The sequence below is a fragment of the Tachysurus fulvidraco genome, chromosome 6, assembly GCF_022655615.1.
Source record: "Tachysurus fulvidraco isolate hzauxx_2018 chromosome 6, HZAU_PFXX_2.0, whole genome shotgun sequence".
Lineage (NCBI taxonomy): Eukaryota > Metazoa > Chordata > Actinopteri > Siluriformes > Bagridae > Tachysurus > Tachysurus fulvidraco.
The window spans coordinates 11,482,450-11,501,024 of NC_062523.1; the positions used below are offsets into that span (position 1 = coordinate 11,482,450).

Genomic DNA, 18,575 nt, shown 5'->3' on the forward strand with positions numbered 1-18,575 from the left:
TCCTGAGATTTTCATACAAAACAGTGTCTAGAGTTTACACAGAGATGTAGAGAGTTTACACAGTACAATGGAGAGAACAACATCAAGTGAGAGGAAGTTATGTGAATGGAGACTCTTTTTGATCAGAGAGGTCAGACTGGTTTATCCTGAAAGAAAGGCTATTGTAATTTGATGTAACTTAACCATGGTGAAATAAAGCATCTCAGAACACACAGCACATTGAACCGTGTGATGGATGTGCCACAGCAGCAGAAAAGTACATCAGGTTCCAGTCAGCTTATTACAAACCCGATTCCAGAAAAGTTGGGACACTGTACAAATTGTAAAAAAAAGGAATGCAATAATTTACAAATCTCATAAACTTATATTTTATTCACAATAGAATATAAATAACATATCAAATGTTGAAAGTGAGACATTTTGAAATGTCATGCCAAATATTGGCTCATTTTGGATTTCATGAGAGCTACACATTCCAAAAAAGTTGGGACAGGTGGCAATAAGAGGCCGGAAAAGTTAAATGTACATATAAGGAACAGCTGGAAGACCGATTTGAAATTATTAGGTCAATTGGTAACATGATTGGCTATAAAAAGAGCCTCTCATAGTGGCAGTGTCTCTCAGAAGTCAAGATGGGCAGAGGATCACCAATTTCCCCAATGCTGCGGCGAAAAATAGTGGCGCAACATCAGAAAGGAGTTTCTCAGAGAAAAATTGCAAAGAGTTTGAAGTTATCATCATCTACAGTGCATAATATCCTCCAAAGATTCAGAGAATCTGGAACAATCTCTGTGCGTAAGGGTCAAGTCCGGAAAACCATACTGGTTGACTGGTTTACCCGTGATCTTCGGACCCTTAGACGGCACTGCATCACATACAGGAATGCTACTGTAATGGAAATCACGACATGGGCTCAGGAATACTTCCAGAAAACATTGTCGGTGAACACAATCCACTGTGCCATTCGCCGTTGCCGGCTAAAACTCTATTGGTCAAAAAAGAAGCCATATCTAAACATGTTCCAGAAGCGCAGCTGTTTTCTCTGGGCCAAGGCTCATTTATGGACTGTGTCAAAGTGGAAAACTGTTCTGTGGTCAGACAAATCAAAATTTGAAGTTCTTTTTGGAAAATTGGGACGCCATGTCATCCGGACTAAAGAGGACAAGGACAACCCAAGTTGTTATTGGTGCTCAGTTCAGAAGCCTGCATCTCTGATAGTATGGGGTTGCATAAGTGCGTGTGGCATGGGCAGCTTACACATCTGGAAAGGCACCATCAATGCTGAAAGGTAAATTTAAAATCAATTTATTTTCCCCTTAAAATTATACATTTTCTCAGTTTTAACGTTTGATATGTCATCTATGTTGTATTCTGAATAAAATATAAAAAAAATCAAACTTCCACATCATTGCATTCTGTTTTTATTCACAATTTGTACAGCGTCCCAACTTTTTTTTAATCGGGTTTGTAGTTGTGTTAGGTATGAGGGTGAAGTTCAATTAAGATGAATAATTCCAGCTCCACACCCTGTCATCATAGCAACCTTTAACTTATAAACACTCAGCACAGAGACGGCATGTATCACATGTCATATACCAAAGCTAGTTTCCTGGTGTGCGTGTTAGTCAGTTTACATGTTATTATATTATACAGATTTATACAACTTTCCTTGTTCTCAAAAACTAGAACTTACAATGAGTTTTTCAGCTCAACAGCATTCACAAGTTTTGCATGTTAATTCCTATCTCTAGTTAGAAGGACATTACAGAATCCTAAATGTCTTAAAATGATGATTGTTGTTGGAATTTGTAAAAGCAAAAGTAATTATATATACAGCATTCAAACGCTAATTGATTTTCACTAATCAGCTTATTCTCCTTTAATGTCTTTCATTCTCCTTTAATGTACGTATGACGTGCTGTGCAGCGTTACCACGGTGATGCAGAGACGCTGATCTTTAAATCCTCTTATCCGCAAGCTACAGTATCGACAGTCAGCAGCTGAAATCTCGGTTACAGACCTGCTGCTTTGTGTACAGCGTGTTAAAGGACGAACATGGCAGGAGTGTTGGATGCACTCTGGGAGGACAGAGATGTTCGCTTCGACATCACACCACAGTAAGCTAACAGACAATCATTAGCGTTAGCCCATTAGCATCGCTAGCGTTAGCTCATTAACAGCGCTAGCGTTAGCCCATTAGCAACGCTAGCGTTAGCCCGTTTGCAACGCTAGCGTTAGCATCGCTAGTGTTAGCCCGTTTGCAACGCTAGCGTTAGAATATTAGCAACGCTAGCGTTAGCCCATTAACAGAGCTAGCCCATTAGCAACGCTAGCGTTAGCCCATTAGCAACGCTAGCGTTAGCCCATTAGCAACGCTAGCGTAGAAAGCTAACTACAGCGAAAGTGTATTCAATTAAAATCAGCAACATCACTATAGAATGTTATTAACATTACTGTAGGTAGTGATTTTTGTATCAGACTACAATTTAAAGCTCAGTCTTTAGCACACTAGCTAGGTTTGCCTAATACTGAGTTTGAATGGTATTTGAATGGCTTCTCAAACTGTTTACATCAGAGACCCATTTAACTAAACCATAAAGTGAAGTGAAGTGACGTGACATACGGCTAAGTACGGTGACCCATACTCAGAATTCGTTCTCTGCATTTGACCCATCCAAAGTGCACACACAGCAGTGAACACGCACCCAGAGCAGTGGGCAGCCATTTATGCTGCGGCGCCCGGGGAGCAGTTGGGGGGGGTTCGGTGCCTTGCTCAAAGGCACCTCAGTCGTGGCCGGCCCGAGACTCGAACCCACAACCTTAGGATTACGAGTCACCACAAACTCAGAATATTTTAATGAAAACAGCTATATAATAATTATTATTAATGTTGTTGGTAGTATTACCACTACTACTACTACTACCAATAATAATAATAATAATAATAATAATAATAATAATAATAACCTATATATTTCCAATAATATACTGAACATTCCTCAAAACCCTAGTATTTTTTTTAATTCCTCGACCAACAAAACACCTTAAGTCAAGCTGTTATTTTTCTGTAGCCCCACTTGTTTCTGTTATTGAGCTTTGTATTAACCCTGTTCAATTAAATTGACCAAACAGGATAACTCCAACCATAAATAGAACTGAATTTTTGCTTGATTTCAGACAGATGAAAACCAGGCCAGGTGAGGTACTCATCGACTGCCTGGATTCAATTGAAGACACTAAAGGAAATAACGGCGATAGAGGTGCTTATCTCATATATACAGTGTCTCTTTTATATAATGCATAAAGGCAGATCAGTGGTGCAGAACAATATGACCATTATGAATAAAGTCGTTTTCATGAGGAGACACTGACTCTCTTTTTGTTCACTATATTGCAAAAGGAAGACTCCTGGTGACCAATTTAAGAATCATCTGGCATTCTGTCGCCTTGCCTAGGGTTAACTTGTGTAAGTGTTATCTATTATAAATATGTAATATAAACAAAGCCCATCCATTTCCATAAGAATTGCTAACTGTATACCCTTCTTTTAACTAATCTACAGCTGTGGGATACAATTCTGTCATAAACATCACTACAAGAACAGCAAATTCAGTAAGAATATTTTAATTCTTGTTTACATTGTTTATCAGTCAGCCTGGGTTTAGACTTCATAGTGTGTTGTGTATGACCTGAAGTTTATAACTGTTGCAGAAACTGAGGGGGCAGACTGAAGCTCTTTACATCTTGACTAAATCAAATAACACAAGATTTGAGTTTATCTTCACTAATGTCATTCCTGGAAGTCCAAGACTCTTCACTTCTGTCATTGCTGTACACAGGTATGGAGTCACACATTCTATTTACACCCTTAGTTAATCCGCTGTGACTCATTCAAGCATCTCACCCAGATATTTTAATCCTTTTAGGATATTTAATGAATAAATCACAACGTGGTGTGGTGTGGTGCTTCCCCAGTACTACTACCAACAGCAATGACCTTAAGTGGTTTATTCCATGATAGAGCACACCAGGGACACAGTAGATCAGAAGTTAGCAGGTTTGCTTCACACCTCTGGGTTTACAGAATGATTTAAGCCTTTGGAGTAGAACATGTTCTCACTGTGCTTTGGAGGTTTCCTTGTGTACTCCTGTTTTCTACCAATACAAAGACATGCTTTGTAGGCTGATTGGCATCTCTAAATTGTCTGAAGTTGAATGGGGGTGTGTGGCTCCCTGTCCAGGTTCACCCCTCCCACCCCCTGTGCCCATGAGACATGGTCTAAGTAAAGGCTCATGGGAAAGGCTTCAGATTCCCATGACCATGTGTAGGATATAAGCAGTTACTCCCTCACTAACTTCTCTGTTTTGTCTTGAATTGAGTACAAAAAATAGACCAAAAAACAAGATTCTCCTTCTAAAAATGCTAACCACACAAACCTGAAAACAAAGAAAATAACTTAGTATAGAAATTAGTGTGTTGCAGATGGAACTGTGAGAGCTAATGTTATAGAATATTAATCAACATCTTCTGACCAATCAGATTTGAGAACTTATCAGCAATGTGTTTAATGCCATTTAAGTAAATATCTAAATTTATAACTTTTTTCAGAGCTTATGAGACCTCTAAAATGTACCGGGATCTCAAATTAAGAGCAGCTTTGATACAGAATAAGCAGCTGAGATTACTACCACGTGAACAAGTGTATGATAAAATCAATGGAGTTTGGAATTTATCCAGCGATCAGGTACAGTTGTCGTTTATATTGAAAAATGGGATTGGATTCTTTTTGGGTTGTTTTTTTTCCCATAAAATCTGATGATTGATGCTTAGTTTGCTTTGTGTTTCAGGGTAACCTGGGCACTTTCTTCATTACTAATGTGAGGATAGTGTGGCACGCCAACATGAACGAAAGTTTCAATGTCAGCATTCCTTACTTGCAAATAGTAAGTATTTAGTCTAGTAATCAGTAATGGCTGTTAAAATGCTTTTGTTAGAATAGATTTGATTGTTGCTCTTGCCCGTCTTTTGTGAAGCGTTCAATAAGGATTAGAGACTCTAAGTTTGGACTTGCGCTCGTGATCGAGAGCTCTCAGCAGGTGGGTTTGATTATAAACTCAGCAATTCAGATGTATAAAAATAGTTGAATTTTTTTCTGAAAATCAGACTGCTCTTTCAGACAGGTGGATATGTACTGGGTTTTAAGATCGATCCACTGGACAAACTACAGGATGCAGTGAAGGAAATGAACTCTCTTCACAAAGTCTATTCTGCAAACCCAATCTTTGGTGTGGAATATGAGATGGAGGAAAAGGTAAATATAAAAAGATTTGTGGGTGGAAAAAGTGATGTTAGGTTCTAAATATTGCTATGTTGTCTTTTCACAAATGTATCTTTATGTTCGATGTGAACACAGCCACAGCCGCTGGAGGAGCTAACAGTAGAGCAGCTTCCTGATGATGTAGAGATCGAACCAGATGAACAGACTGATGCTTTTACAGTGAGTATATTACACTAATACTAAAATACACCATAACGTCAGCAGAGGTGATAACAGATATTAAGTCTTAATACAACAACTGTAATCTAGCTCTCACTAAATAAACTTTATCATAGTAGCTTATGGAAGATGTTACTCTGTTTCAAAAGGGTCAAATTGTTGACCTGCATCAAGTATACAAAACAACCAAGGAGATGATTGAAGATAATGTAATGGATTAATAACTGTTCAACACATTATTACAACCTGAAAGGGTATCGGTGAACCATCTTCGTCTTAGCAGAAGAAATGTGGTCTAAAAAACTTATAAAAAAAAAAAAACTAAATAATCCCTTTCCCTACCTCCCTCTCTCTCTCTCTCTCTCTCTTTCTGTCTCTGCCTCTGACTCTCTCTCTCTCTCTCTCTCTCTTTCTGTCTCTGCCTCTGACTCTCTCTCTCTCTCTCTCTCTCTCTCTCTCTCTCTCTTTCTGTATCTGCCTCTCTCTCTCTCTCTCTCTCTCTCTCTCTCTCTCTCTCTCTCTCTCTCTCTCTCTCTCTCTCTCTCTCTCTGAGTCTCTGTTGTAGAAAATGAATCAACTTGGATAGCTTAAAGGTTGCACTTATTGAACTCCATTCTCCAATGCCCAACTTCACTTATATATTAAAGTTAAATATGCAATCAAATAAAAAACCTCTTTTCCTCATACTAAAGATCTTTAAAGCACTGACTAAAATTTTAGTTATGAGTTTCAAGCTGTACTTTTTTAAGACTATATATCAGAATGATTAGTTGCTCTTTTATCACCTCTGATGATTAGCAGGGGGCTTTCTCTCTCACACACTGAAAATAACACCATGCTTAAGCAGGTATCAGGATGACACATCAGCAATCACTGTTGTTGCTTGGTTTCAAACATATTTAGACTGAAGTGCATTTTCATATGCATGTATTACAAAACATTTTATTTAATTTTTTTCTTATTACAGGCATACTTTGCTGATGGCAACAAGGTACATCTTCCTACCTGTCATGACTTCCTCGATCACTCTTTAACTCATCTTGATCTGTGAAATTTTTATGTAATTTGATATGAATTTTTCTTTTAAAGCAACAAGATCGAGAGCCGGTGTTCTCTGAGGAGCTTGGTTTAGCGGTGGAGAAATTAAAAGATGGCTTCACGCTTCAAGGACTTTGGGAGGTCATGGGTTGAATAGATGAAATTGTACTAACTGGATCAGTGTAAATTGTTAACCATGAGTGTATTCAAAGGCTGAAAGGAAAGGTTTTATGGTTTAAATTCTTATTGTTTATTTACAGTAATTTGTACCTAGGTGTTTTTATTTATTTCCAGACTTAATTTATATATTTTGTAAATAATATGAAAATATATAGCATATTATCAGTTTATGGTAGAAATAATTGGATGAGATATTTGTATGCTGTCACATTTTGTCAAAAAGATGTGATATTTTTGCTACTAGGGTGTAATAAACATACCAGAACAACACCTTGAATTAAGTGTATTTTTAGGTAGAGTTAATGCATGTAAGAATTCCTTGCTGAAGTGTTATGTGGCCTGTTATTTTAAACAATAGGCATCATGAAGTTATTTTAAAATGTGTCAGTATTGCTAAGGATTTTAGCAAACAGCTCAGTAGCAGAGATTAACAGTTCCAACAGCTGCTCTTTGCTGACCTGTACAATGGGGAAGGTCAGCTCGTAGGAAACGCATTCACTATGTAAATAGAAACCTGGACACAGAAAAGGCATCTGAATGAGTCAGCACCAGGAAAAGCTGATGGATATACTTGTGCCATTAATCATCTTTACATCATTTGAGATCATTACACATAAATAAGTTTACCAAAAAAAAAAAATCAAAACTCATGATTAACATAATGACATACAATTTTAGGTTAACAATAGATGAAAAGTTGACAAATGTACTTCCTCACATGAGAATGCCAGTAGCCCAGACATAATTGCTTTGCTCACAGTTCACAGTTGTTGCTTCGTGTCTTCGACAGCTGACAAATGTGACCGTTTTTCTAATCTGGCCAACCTGAATTCTTTCTGTCTGTGAAAGGAGCTAAATATAGAGAGGCAGGGTTAAACCGCATCAGATTCTGTCTTTGCTCTGCGTCAACACATACTATTACTACCAAGATAGCGAGAGAAGTGGAAGCATTGCAATCCCAACATCCTCCCTGATCTACACACACACACACACACTCAGTAGAGATGGAACCGACAAGCATGAAAGAGGACCTGAAGCTCTATCAGAGCACCCTGCTCCAAGATGGTCTGAAAGACCTTTTGAACGAGAACAAGTTTGTTGACTGCATTTTAAAAGTAGGGGACAGAAGTTTGCCATGTCACAAACTCATCATGGCAGCATGTAGCCCTTACTTTAGAGAAATTTACTTCTCTGAAGATGGCAAAGAGAAGAGCAACACAGGCAAGGAGGTAGTTCTGGAAAATGTGGATCCATCAATAATGGACATGATCGTGAATTATCTCTATTCTGCAGAAATAGATATTACAGATGAGAACGTGCAAGATGTTCTCACGGTAGCCAACCGTTTTCAGATTCCATCTGTGTTCACGGTGTGTGTAAACTTCCTGCAGAAGCAACTCTCTCTAGGAAACTGTCTGGCAATCTTCCGACTGGGGCTCTTGTTAAATTGTCCAAGGCTGGCCATGGCAGCAAGAGACTACATTGCTGAACGATTCGAGATTCTTTACAATGAGCAAGATTTTCTCGAGTTCAACCCTCCTGAACTGTTTGCCATCATAGGAAGTGATTCCCTCCACGTGGAGAAAGAGGAATTGGTGTTTGAGCTGCTAATGAAGTGGATCAGGAAGGACAAAGAGAACCGTGCAAAGCATTTAGGTGATGCCTTTGAGCATATTCGTTTCCGACTGCTCCCAGAAAAATATTTCAATGAAAAGGTAGAAAAGGATGATATTATCAAAGCTGATCCTGAGCTTGTGAAGAAGCTTAAGGTCATCAAAGATGCCTTTGCTGGAAAACTTCCAGGAAAGATAGAAGGAAAAGAGGACGAAGAGAGCACAATGCCTGGATATCTGAACGACACCCGAAGGCTTGGCATGTACACCAAGAACCTTATCGTTATGATTAATGACACAGCGGCCGTGGCTTATGATCCTATTGAGAATGAATGCTCACTGGCGGCAATGGCTGAGCAGATACCTCGAAATCATGGCAGCATTGTAACAAAGAGGAATCAACTTTTTGTTGTAGGTGGATTGTTTGTGGATGAGGAAAATAAAGACTCACCGTTACAGTGCTACTGTTTTCAGGTAAATCGATGGCTGAGTAATGTGATGCAGTCTGACATAAAGCAGAGTTACTATTTACTCACTGAAGTGTATTATTTTGCTCTAACTGCACATACCAAATTGGTTTATTCTTCTTATACAAAAGGCAATTATGCCATCAATTACAAGTCATGTCTTGTCTGTAATCTCTCACTTGTCTTTCTTGAAGTTAATCTGACAAAAAAGTTGCAACCATGCAACTCCTGAAAGTTAACCAGTAATTATCTAGTTATTATTAGCCCTAGATTATTATGAAATTTGCCAATACAAGTCACTGTGAAGTAGCTGTTTATATAGAAACCAGTTGTTAGTAGTATTACCATTATTATAAATAGTTGGAAATTCACCCTGCTCAGTTCAATTTAGATCAACAGTTAAGGGCTCTCTGTGTGTGTGTGTATATATATTATATATGTAATATTTTTTATTACATGGTTAATATTCTTAACAATCAAAACGTAAATATAAGCCTGATCTTTATTACAGCTGGATCCCATTAGTGCGGACTGGATTGCTATACCTCCATTACCTTCTCCCCGATGTCTCTTTGCTCTTGGAGAATTTGAGAATCTCATATTTGCTGTTGCTGGCAAAGATTTACAGACCAATGAGTCTCTTGACTCAGTAATGTGTTATGATACTAAGTAAGTGTGACATCCATTACTTTGTTTCCACTTAATAGGAGCCTGGCAATTAACAAAAACTCTCATGAGTCCTGTTTGTTGTTTTACAGCAAGATGAAATGGAGCGAAACAAAAAAGCTTCCCCTGAAGCTACACGGGCACTGTGTGATCTCAGAAAATGGCCTGGTGTACTGTATAGGAGGAAAGACAGATGACAAGTAAATTGGTGTTAAAGCAATACTTATCATAAAATTGTGAATTTTGTATAATCTAGTGTGTTTAATTTTTTTTCTGTATGTACAAAATAGCAAAACCATCAGCAAAATGTTTGCATATAATCATAAGAAGTCTGAATGGAAGGAGCTAGCTGCAATGAAAACACCACGGTCCATGTTTGGGGCAGTTGTCCATAAAGGAAAAATCATTGTGGTTGGAGGAGTCAACGAGAACAATCTCTTAGCATCATGTGAAGCCTATGACTTTGGAACCAACAAGTAAGTGCTATTATGTACAGGTAGCTGTTTTATTACACAACTGCTGTGATACAATACTTTAGACCAGCCACCATCAACTATCAGATCATGGTCCAGATGTAGACATATTTCAGCAGACTGAACCAATCCCTTTGGTTTTCTAAGCCATCATGGTTTATATAGCACAGCTCCACTAATGCTCTTGTGGCTGAATCAAATCCCCACACAAGACATACAAAAATACCTACTGTAAAGCATTCCCAGAATAGTGGAGGCTGTTCTGGTAGCTAAAGGAGAGATAATGCCATATTAATGCCATAGAATTTGCTTGTTCAACAACCACATATAGGTCTGAGGGTCAGGTGTCCATATATTTTGACCTATGTTGTAGGAGTCCAAAAACAGGATAATGTTCACCTATTGCTTTTGAATCTCAAAGGTTTTAAAGAACTGACGACAAGGCTCGTCTTTTTGGAAGTATATCTTCCACCAATGTTAGCTTCAAAAGATATCTTATCTATTTTGATGCTGGGTAAAAATGAGGTTTTAAAAAATATGTCTTATTTGTCAAGCACTGAAAGGTACCCACTGATGCCATTCAGTCATGATAGTTGCTTACTGTACTGTAGATAGCTTTCCGTAAATGGACTTTTACACATTTTATTGGAATAATATAATTATACATCAGATTCCCAGTACACCAACTACATGCACATCGCTACGTACATAATCATGCTATATAAACATTTTGCCTTTTAGGTGGGAATCCTTCCCTGAGTTTGCACAGGAGAGGAGCTCAGTAAATGTTGTAAGTATTGATGGCGAGCTTTTTTCAGTCGGGGGATTTACCATGGTAGAGCAAGATAAAGAATGTGTTCCGTCAGAGATCATAGACATTTGGCAGTAAGTAATGACTATCAGAATCTTGTTATAAGCATTACAACAAAGCCAGTAGCCTAATTGCTCTTTCTGCAGCAAGATGTTAACCTTTGGACTATATTTTTTTGATAGGTATGAAGAGGACAAGAAGCAGTGGTCTGGAATTTTGAGAGAGATGCGTTATGCAGCTGGTGCTTCCTGCGTTTCCATGCGACTAAATGCTGTGAAAATGCCCAAACTGTAAAAATGGCCCATTCTCTGTCAAGGAACAGTTTATTTTTAGTCTAATGATTCCAGATATAATTTAATAGTGCATTAAAACAACAGTTTGAGAATTTTGGATTTTCACAAAGCTGTTGAAGATATTCTTATACACAAATGATGTTTTTGTTTTTAAAGTTTGAGCTCAAAATCATGTATTTGTTCAAGATTGCAAAATGAAATTTTACATTCAATAAATTACAGCAAAAATATACAGATATTAAAAAAACACATGAGGCATAATGGCAGTGTGATATTTCTTTGTATTCTTGTAGTTATTATAAAAAGAAAAATGGGGCACTTGCACATGATATGCAGTCCATCGGTAGTCACACACCTCCAGATAAACATACCAGCATGGATATCCAGAGAAGAGTGTAATATTTGTATAATCATAAAGTGTTCAGTCAGTTTAAGTAACTGAGTGCAGCTCAGTGAATAACTTCTTTCTCAAATATTCCTTCCAGGCATCAGGCGTTGAGAGCTCCATAGAATTCCATTCAAAGTGAGGAATCTGTAAACGAGAACGGTCCATGAGTCTTATCGGTTTTTGAAACTAGATAGTAATAAAGGAACATCTCCCTTTTTTCTCACCTGCAGAACTTGATACCCTAAAATCTCCAGATGTCTCTTTCTCATCAGGACATCTCCTTTCACATGTTGTGAGTTTTTGCAGAAGGACTTAGAATTCAGGAAGTCTACAGCAATGCTAAGGAAACAAAATTCTGTATATCAGTGCTGTTGAATTCTCAAATGTGATTGGCCAGAAAGGGGATCAGTAGGGCTGGCTGTCTACAATAATATTAAAAATTAAAGTATAAAAAAAATTATAATAATAAAAACTTTTTTATATGGTGATATGTTGAAGCTTTCTCTAAGAAGAGAGAGTGACTTAGACAGAGAGAGAGAAAGAGAGCAAGAGAGAGAGATAGACTTTAATAAATAAAAACTTGTCATTTTTGTCAGGGCAGTGGCATCAATAACACCCAGATCATTAATTATATTCATATAACAGCATACCTAATTATGTTCTTATTCACCCAACCAAGCATCCCAATTCCAACATGTACATACCGCTGAGCACCTGGAGGGAGCTCTGTCCTCTCCTTCTCTGACCCGGAGTCCCAGTGCACCTTTCCATCTTTGTTGATCTGCAAATCACTCAGTGTACTGTAAGGCAGTGCCTGCAGATTGGGATCCAGGATGCACTCGTAATCTGTGAAATGGATTCAAAATTGTAAAACTATTCCAACTACTCACTGGGAAGGATGTAGTTGAAAATGATCCTCACCGACGGTGTAGTAGTATGGAGTCAACACTCCCACTCTGACACAGTTAATGCCTCCAAGCACTTCTCCCAGCATCCTGTGGATCTGCTGCTGGGCTAGATTAATGTAGCTGTCTGGGTGTTTCAGAAAGAAAAATTCTTTAGTCATCATGATCACTGCAGACATACTGTTGTTTCACTTTTGGTGCTCTAAAATCAGCTGCACTACAATAAGAGACAAGTATCTTTACTCACCCCTCCTATGGAGCTGCATGCAGTAGTGCTCGTGGAACCAGGGCACCTGAAACTCCGGGCACTCGAGACACACGGCGCGGTTCAGCTGCATCAGGCGAGAACGCACTCGCATGTTCTGAGTGCTTGAGAGTGCTGTTAATGGGAGATGTATTGGAAGTTGAGCATCAGTAAATTTTTTTACATGATATATTAATAAGTGTCCTGTTTACAACTGGCCATTTCAATCATAAAGTATCTCTTACATCCATTAAAGATTTCATTTCAAACAGTTGTAAATCTGATTCCTAAACTACTTAATGACTTCTGAGACACATTTAAGTCACAGGTTGTATAAAAGTAATATTCATAAATAAATATGTTATCAGTTTAAAAGGCTAATCTGTGATCTGTCAGAAAATCTGTAATACGATTAATTTTCCTGAAAACAAGCATTTAGTAACTATACATACTCTCAAGCTGTGCGTCCAGCTTGGCCAAGAAATCCACTCTGAATATTTCTCTAATCAGTGGCTCTGGGAACCGGCTGGTCAGAGCCAAGACATAAGCCAACAGTACCAACATGTGAGGGTCAAACAAACCTGGGAATATAAAGCACAAGGCATTTAAGTCTACTTCTAGCTCAATTTCTAATAATCAAAATGGTTCAAGCTTTCAAAAAAAGAACTCACTAATTTTTGGAGTGAAATGATGAATGTAAGCATCAAACAACTTGTCCACCTTTGGAGAGTCGTAGTTAAGCACAGCAAATGGAAGCAGAGTGACATAAACTGCAGAGTAATGAATCTAAGGGATAAAAAATATCAAATATGTATCTGAATGCAGTAAATGCACTAAATATTATTCAGATACAGTTTCTAGACACAGATGAAGATGAGAATACTTCAAATGTCCAATTTAGGGACGACTGTACACGATGTAGCCTCGGATTTCTGCTCTTGGCTATGTGAGTTACTGTAGCCTTCCAGTCCAAGTCTGATCTCTCCCCTCAACAAAGCTTTTCCACTCCGTAACTGCCAGTCACTGAGGTTTTGTTCACTAAATTTTGTGCAAACATCTAGGAGACCTGTCTGAACAGTCTCTAGATGCTTGCAATTATATTTATTTACAGCTTTTTATTCTTAAGCCCACACCTCAAATCACCATTAAAATGTGTATACAGAACAAATTTGTATCATATTTACAGCATTTGCTTTAAATTACAGCTTCAGAATAAAATTATTTATCCTTAGTTTACTGAGCTTTAGATTTATAAATCAAGTAACCAGTTGATTGGACTTAGGCTTTTAAAGACTATAACTATAATCACTTTGAAACACCATTCATACAATTAGGCACAGATATTAAATGTAAGAATTTTAAAAAAAAATCAACGTACCTTCTGTGTGTTCTGTAAGGCTATGCTGGCAATTCGGTCCAGCAGTGTAGTCGAGCGGTAGGTGGTCCTGGTCAAAAACAGGACCAGGTCTAGCATATTGTTCAAGGTGATCTGTTCTGCCAAACTCTGAATTACTGTAATTGTTTCCTCAAGCAGCATCTCCTCAAACCATTCCCCTGACATGAATTTAAGCTCCTCCAAGAGCTGGTCCAGCTTCTTGGCTGCATGGACTCGTTCATGTGCATGTCGGTTTAGGTTCTGCAGCAGACACACGTACTTGCTGTGAGTGCTCTGGCTGTAGGAGGGATCATTTCGCATCCATTTGGCAACGGTCGTTGTGAGTGAACTCAGACCCATTAGGTTGCACTGAGGCAACACGGCATCGATGCGAGATAAAACAGGCTCCTCGATACGTGCTGAGGGCAGCATGGCGAGCACACGAGTCAGCATGATCACCTCGTATATGTGCACACAGACCTGCAAGTAACTAATAAAGACACAAATAATGGGATTCAAATAAAATACCTTTATAACGAATTAATGGTAATTATTAAAGGCCCTGAGTCCTAAGTAATGGCATGCTCCTCTCTCTACTGCTCATACAGTTATCTCTGGCTTTGATCAACATTGTTTAGTCTATAAACATTAGTTTGAGAGCAAACTAATAAAATACTGTGAAGAAAAATGTATCCGTAGATAAATGACCATACAGTACCTTTACGATTAATTATTGTGGTTAATCGCCACAAACAAGTTAATCAATCAAAGGATGATAATAACAAATGTTAATATTTGTCATGCCAATAAATCAACTTTTGGCCTGGGTGAGACTCACCGTAGCACTATACTCCTCAGCCTGGAGAAGAGCTCAGGACTCTGACAGTGCAGCAGTATAAGCGCCTGGATGATCTTTGCAATCTCAACTGGCCTATACACCTCCAGATTCTTGTGCAGCACAGATGCAATTCTAAAAAAAAAATAATAAATCAGTCATCAATAAATCAGTCATCACACGCATCAATATAGGATATACTGTATAAACTATGGCCTAACCAGCTGTGTCTCAACATAATGATGTGTACTTGAACTCACTGATACATTATGTACAGAGATCACTTTTCCATAAACCCAGGAAAAGTGAGAATGAAGGTCTTACTTATTAATGAGTTGAAAGTTTCGGCTCTGCATCTCCTCCAGTGTCTCAGTGATCACTAGAGCTTGGTGAGCACTCAGCTGATCGGCCAACAGCAGCGCTGTGCTTTCCAACCTGTTACACAAATTCAGTACAAGCTAAATATCACAAGCACTAATTAAACCCAAATCCAGGGTATATTCCCTCCTTATCTGACTAAGATAAAGCAGTTACTGAAGAGCAGCACATTGTGCCATTTAATGCTTTATTGTTAGTTAAAAGCCTCTCCTAAAGCCTTCCTGCTCTTTATTAGTCGTATATTATGTGAAGCAACCGCTGTGAGCTGTTACTATAGAAAAAAATAACTGCTATAGTTGCAAAGCAATCACAGAATCCTAAGCTGTCTTTATGGTTTTTAAGTAATTGCACTGATATTAAGGTTGTACATAAGGGGATCGTCCTCAGCAGCAAAAAAAACATGATAATTGTAGTTACTTGTCATAATCAAATAACATCTGTGTCCTTATTATTATTTTTTTATTACTTCTTTTTACAGGAATGTAAGGAATCAACTTTTGCAAGCATATAACCAGCGTATTAAGTGTATTGTTTTCTAGAGATTAACTCTGAAACAGGTCCTGGTCCATTTTTCCTGCTTTTACCTCTCTCTGGTCGCAGGTCCTGCCAGGGGTCCCAAAGCAATAAAGAGCTTTGTAAAAGATTCTGGGTCCGTGCACGAGGGCATCAGCTCCACCAGCCTCTGAATGGCAGCCTGTCTGAAGTCCCAGTTGCTGAACGACAACGACTGATACAGCGTCACTATAATACTGAGGTTCTCCACGTCCAGATTAGGGACATTTTTCAGGAAAATGCGGCTGCACTTCTCCAGTAAGGGCCGATGGATGCACTTGATATGCCGAAGGAACTGCACTACCCTCCTAGGGTTGTTGTAATGGAATGTGTCCATCGTGTCCAGAAGTATCTCAGCTTTTACGATCAGTGCGGCCCGTAAGCGGGCTGACAGCAGTGACGACATACTGATCATAAGCGTAGTCAACACTCTGAGAAAGATAAAAGAAAGATGATTTGATTTCTATCTGAATAAAGGACTTTGTATGGAACAGATGTTTTTTGAAACAGAGATCATCAATACCTGGCATCTACTATTGAATCCAGTCTCTGATTCACAATCTCAGTAATGTGACCCATCAGTGGGCTGTGGTGCAGCCCCAGGTCATTTAAACAAATAGACAACTTGGACAGAGTTGTCATAGGGAATCTGGAAAATAAATAAAACAGAAAATAGATTGATATTTTAGTCAATTACAATCCACAAATCTACAACACTGAGCCACGTATCATTTTTATATATGATTAAGCATTAAATTATATTTTTTATACCAACAGATTTCATTTACCAACTTGCTTTTGTGCATGACATGTTATAAAATGCTTTTTGTGGGGATACTTTTGCTGGCACCAAATATAATACAGCATCATGTCATTTAAAATACTGGACAATGCATATCACAAACCACTATTAAAGTGTCAATATATATTTTACACACTCAAGGTTCACAATACCTTTCTAATCTATTCCATGCTTCAACCACCAGCTGCTGGATGAGAGAGTCATGTGGTTCAATCTGAAGTCTTTCAAAAGAGAAACACAGCAATGTGGATGATGAAAAGATGAACAGATGAAATCAATCACATCAGTTGTTTTATACAGATACGTATGTAGCGGATGCATTACTCATGGAGTGTGAAGTGAGAAAGAGAGGAGAAGAAAATGTAGTGCTTTTGCAATCTATTGGCAAAAATATCACACAACACAATGAGCTCTATCCTGGAGTATCACAGTACAAAAGAAGAGAGATAAAAGAAGGTCAAAAGTCTATTTATATTTATTTCTAATGAGCAAACCAGATATAACGGTGATGAGGAAAAACTGAAACGATATTAAGAAGAAACCACGAGAGGTACCAGACTCAAACAAGAAAGCCATCCTCATCTGTGTGGTACCGGATAGTGAGATTAATATAATAATTATCTGCTGTCTATAACTGTGTCCCATTTGATCAAAATTTGCAGCTGTATAACAAGGAACTTTTGAGCTAATGAAAACTTTTCGATATAAGTGCCAAAGTTGTTTCTGAATTCATTAGAGCTTTAATATTAAAGTTGATTTTGTCGAACAAGTGTTTAGTGACGCAAAGCTGTGTTGTAGCAATCACAGAATCCTACATCATCTTTATGATTTCATAAGTAATCACATTGATATTTAGATTGTCCATATGGTCCCCCACTCAGCAGCAGCAAATCCAGGATCATTTTAGTTACTTGTCATAATGAAGCAAGATCTACGTCTATATTATCGGCTCTGTGCATGACCATAATCTGTGTGTAAAGGGTCCAACTGACAATTCTCTGTTATAGGTGATGTACCTGAGTCCACCATAAAGTATGTCCACCAGCGTTGCATCGTCCATCATGCTGATCTTGTTCTCAGCAAGAACTCGAAGCGTAAGGAACTGTGGATGACCCCGGATCAGTTTGACAGTCCGCAGCATTTCTGGTCTCTCCCTCTGAAACTGCCATAGCAGGCCCACGGCAAAGCCCACATGCCCTACAGAGAGTTTTGCCTTGTTCTTGTTCACTACATCAAAAAGCTGGTCCTCTTCTGTGCAGGCACGGAGCTGCCCCAGGACATGGTCCTGACACACAATACCATGATGAAATAGTCTGTGAGGGGGGCATCGTAGGGCACAAAGCCTGAGCATGACCAGAGTCCAGGGGCAGGTCAGAAAGGCAACCTGCTCTTCATATTACACGCTTCAGAACTGGGTCTCCTTAAGGGCCACGTGAGAAAAAGTTCACAGGGTCTGGACTCTGGTTCTGCTGATTATGTGCCTCTTGGAATTACTATTAGAAATTAGACTTTCTTTTCTGAACATAAAGAGAATATACACCATTATATATTAATGAGTATATATGAGTATATGGAAGGGTCGTCATGGTAACAGGGAAGCTTATACTCTGTCACATCCCATACGGGGAGAAATTATCAAATATTAAATATGTTTAATGTTCTGTAACTATTGAACAAAAAAGAAATGAAACACTGAAACGTGGTTCAGAAAGACATAGTATGACTTCCTAATGTTACCAGGCATGTGTGACCTCACGTGGGGACTTTTTTTTTTAGCTAGCTATCTTCTAATCTCAGAGTAGATGAATATAATACATGTATATGGCATTAATTTTATTTTACACTAACCACAGTGTCAGAAGGATAACGCCAGGATATTAAAACAAGAAAATTGTCTTTAAATGTCTCCAAAGGAACCATTTTTTTCAGACCATTTGCTTACGGATTCACAGTGTGAAGAACCTCAGCAGAAACAACAGCCAGAAGTTTTTTTGGATTTCAAAATAAAAGTCCTTTATTCGCAACAGCTTTGTATTCCATAGTTCAAAGCAAAAGGC

General features: G+C 38.4%; 3 protein-coding genes across 4 annotated transcripts; 2 read left to right on the forward strand and 1 right to left on the reverse strand.

Moving 5' to 3' along the window:
- Window positions 1-1,896: 1,896 nt before the first annotated feature.
- Window positions 1,897-6,986, forward strand: bbs5 (Bardet-Biedl syndrome 5). Its single transcript, XM_027164140.2, has 12 exons — window positions 1,897-2,117; window positions 3,178-3,260; window positions 3,401-3,466; window positions 3,563-3,612; window positions 3,712-3,839; window positions 4,610-4,745; window positions 4,849-4,944; window positions 5,035-5,097; window positions 5,178-5,312; window positions 5,415-5,498; window positions 6,466-6,489; window positions 6,588-6,986. Exons 1-12 carry the CDS (start codon window positions 2,056-2,058, stop codon window positions 6,687-6,689), a joined length of 1,029 nt encoding a protein of 342 aa, XP_027019941.1. The 5' UTR covers window positions 1,897-2,055; the 3' UTR covers window positions 6,690-6,986.
- A 621-nt stretch (window positions 6,987-7,607) lies between these two features.
- On the forward strand, window positions 7,608-11,300 carry klhl41a (kelch-like family member 41a). The gene is made up of 6 exons (XM_027164329.2): window positions 7,608-8,803; window positions 9,308-9,465; window positions 9,555-9,662; window positions 9,753-9,938; window positions 10,677-10,820; window positions 10,929-11,300. The coding sequence occupies exons 1-6, from the start codon at window positions 7,721-7,723 to the stop codon at window positions 11,038-11,040; spliced, it is 1,791 nt and encodes a 596-aa protein (XP_027020130.2). The 5' UTR covers window positions 7,608-7,720; the 3' UTR covers window positions 11,041-11,300.
- Window positions 11,301-18,498, reverse strand: fastkd1 (FAST kinase domains 1). 2 transcript variants are annotated; one of them, XM_047815134.1, is made up of 15 exons: window positions 18,367-18,498; window positions 17,535-17,803; window positions 16,671-16,739; window positions 16,240-16,365; window positions 15,749-16,147; window positions 15,111-15,221; window positions 14,790-14,921; window positions 13,955-14,441; window positions 13,248-13,362; window positions 13,029-13,157; window positions 12,580-12,711; window positions 12,349-12,459; window positions 12,132-12,273; window positions 11,652-11,766; window positions 11,301-11,571 (listed from the first exon to the last, which is right to left on the reverse strand). In XM_047815134.1, the coding sequence occupies exons 1-15, from the start codon at window positions 18,436-18,438 to the stop codon at window positions 11,470-11,472; spliced, it is 2,511 nt and encodes an 836-aa protein (XP_047671090.1). In that variant the 5' UTR covers window positions 18,439-18,498; the 3' UTR covers window positions 11,301-11,469. The 2 variants fall into 2 exon arrangements, with proteins under 2 accessions (XP_047671090.1, XP_047671091.1); XM_047815135.1 differs by having other exon boundaries at window positions 17,535-18,035; window positions 18,367-18,480.
- Between the last annotated feature and the right edge of the window lie 77 nt (window positions 18,499-18,575).

Excerpts from the sequence above, each read along its gene's own strand:
- bbs5 (XM_027164140.2), top strand. The coding sequence starts at position 2,056 with ATGGCAGGAGTGTTGGATGCACTCTGGGAGGACAGAGATGTTCGCTTC. Across the intron at positions 5,313-5,414 it reads AATATGAGATGGAGGAAAAG|CCACAGCCGCTGGAGGAGCT; the intron begins GTAAATATAAAA and ends ATGTGAACACAG. Across the intron at positions 6,490-6,587 it reads ACTTTGCTGATGGCAACAAG|CAACAAGATCGAGAGCCGGT; the intron begins GTACATCTTCCT and ends TTTCTTTTAAAG.
- klhl41a (XM_027164329.2), top strand. The coding sequence starts at position 7,721 with ATGGAACCGACAAGCATGAAAGAGGACCTGAAGCTCTATCAGAGCACC. Across the intron at positions 9,466-9,554 it reads GTAATGTGTTATGATACTAA|CAAGATGAAATGGAGCGAAA; the intron begins GTAAGTGTGACA and ends GTTGTTTTACAG. Across the intron at positions 9,939-10,676 it reads TATGACTTTGGAACCAACAA|GTGGGAATCCTTCCCTGAGT; the intron begins GTAAGTGCTATT and ends TTTGCCTTTTAG.
- fastkd1 (XM_047815134.1), bottom strand. The coding sequence starts at position 18,438 with ATGGTTCCTTTGGAGACATTTAAAGACAATTTTCTTGTTTTAATATCC. Across the intron at positions 12,460-12,579 it reads CATGCAGCTCCATAGGAGGG|ACAGCTACATTAATCTAGCC; the intron begins GTGAGTAAAGAT and ends TGAAACACCCAG. Across the intron at positions 11,767-12,131 it reads CTCCCTCCAGGTGCTCAGCG|CATTGCTGTAGACTTCCTGA; the intron begins GTATGTACATGT and ends TTGTTTCCTTAG.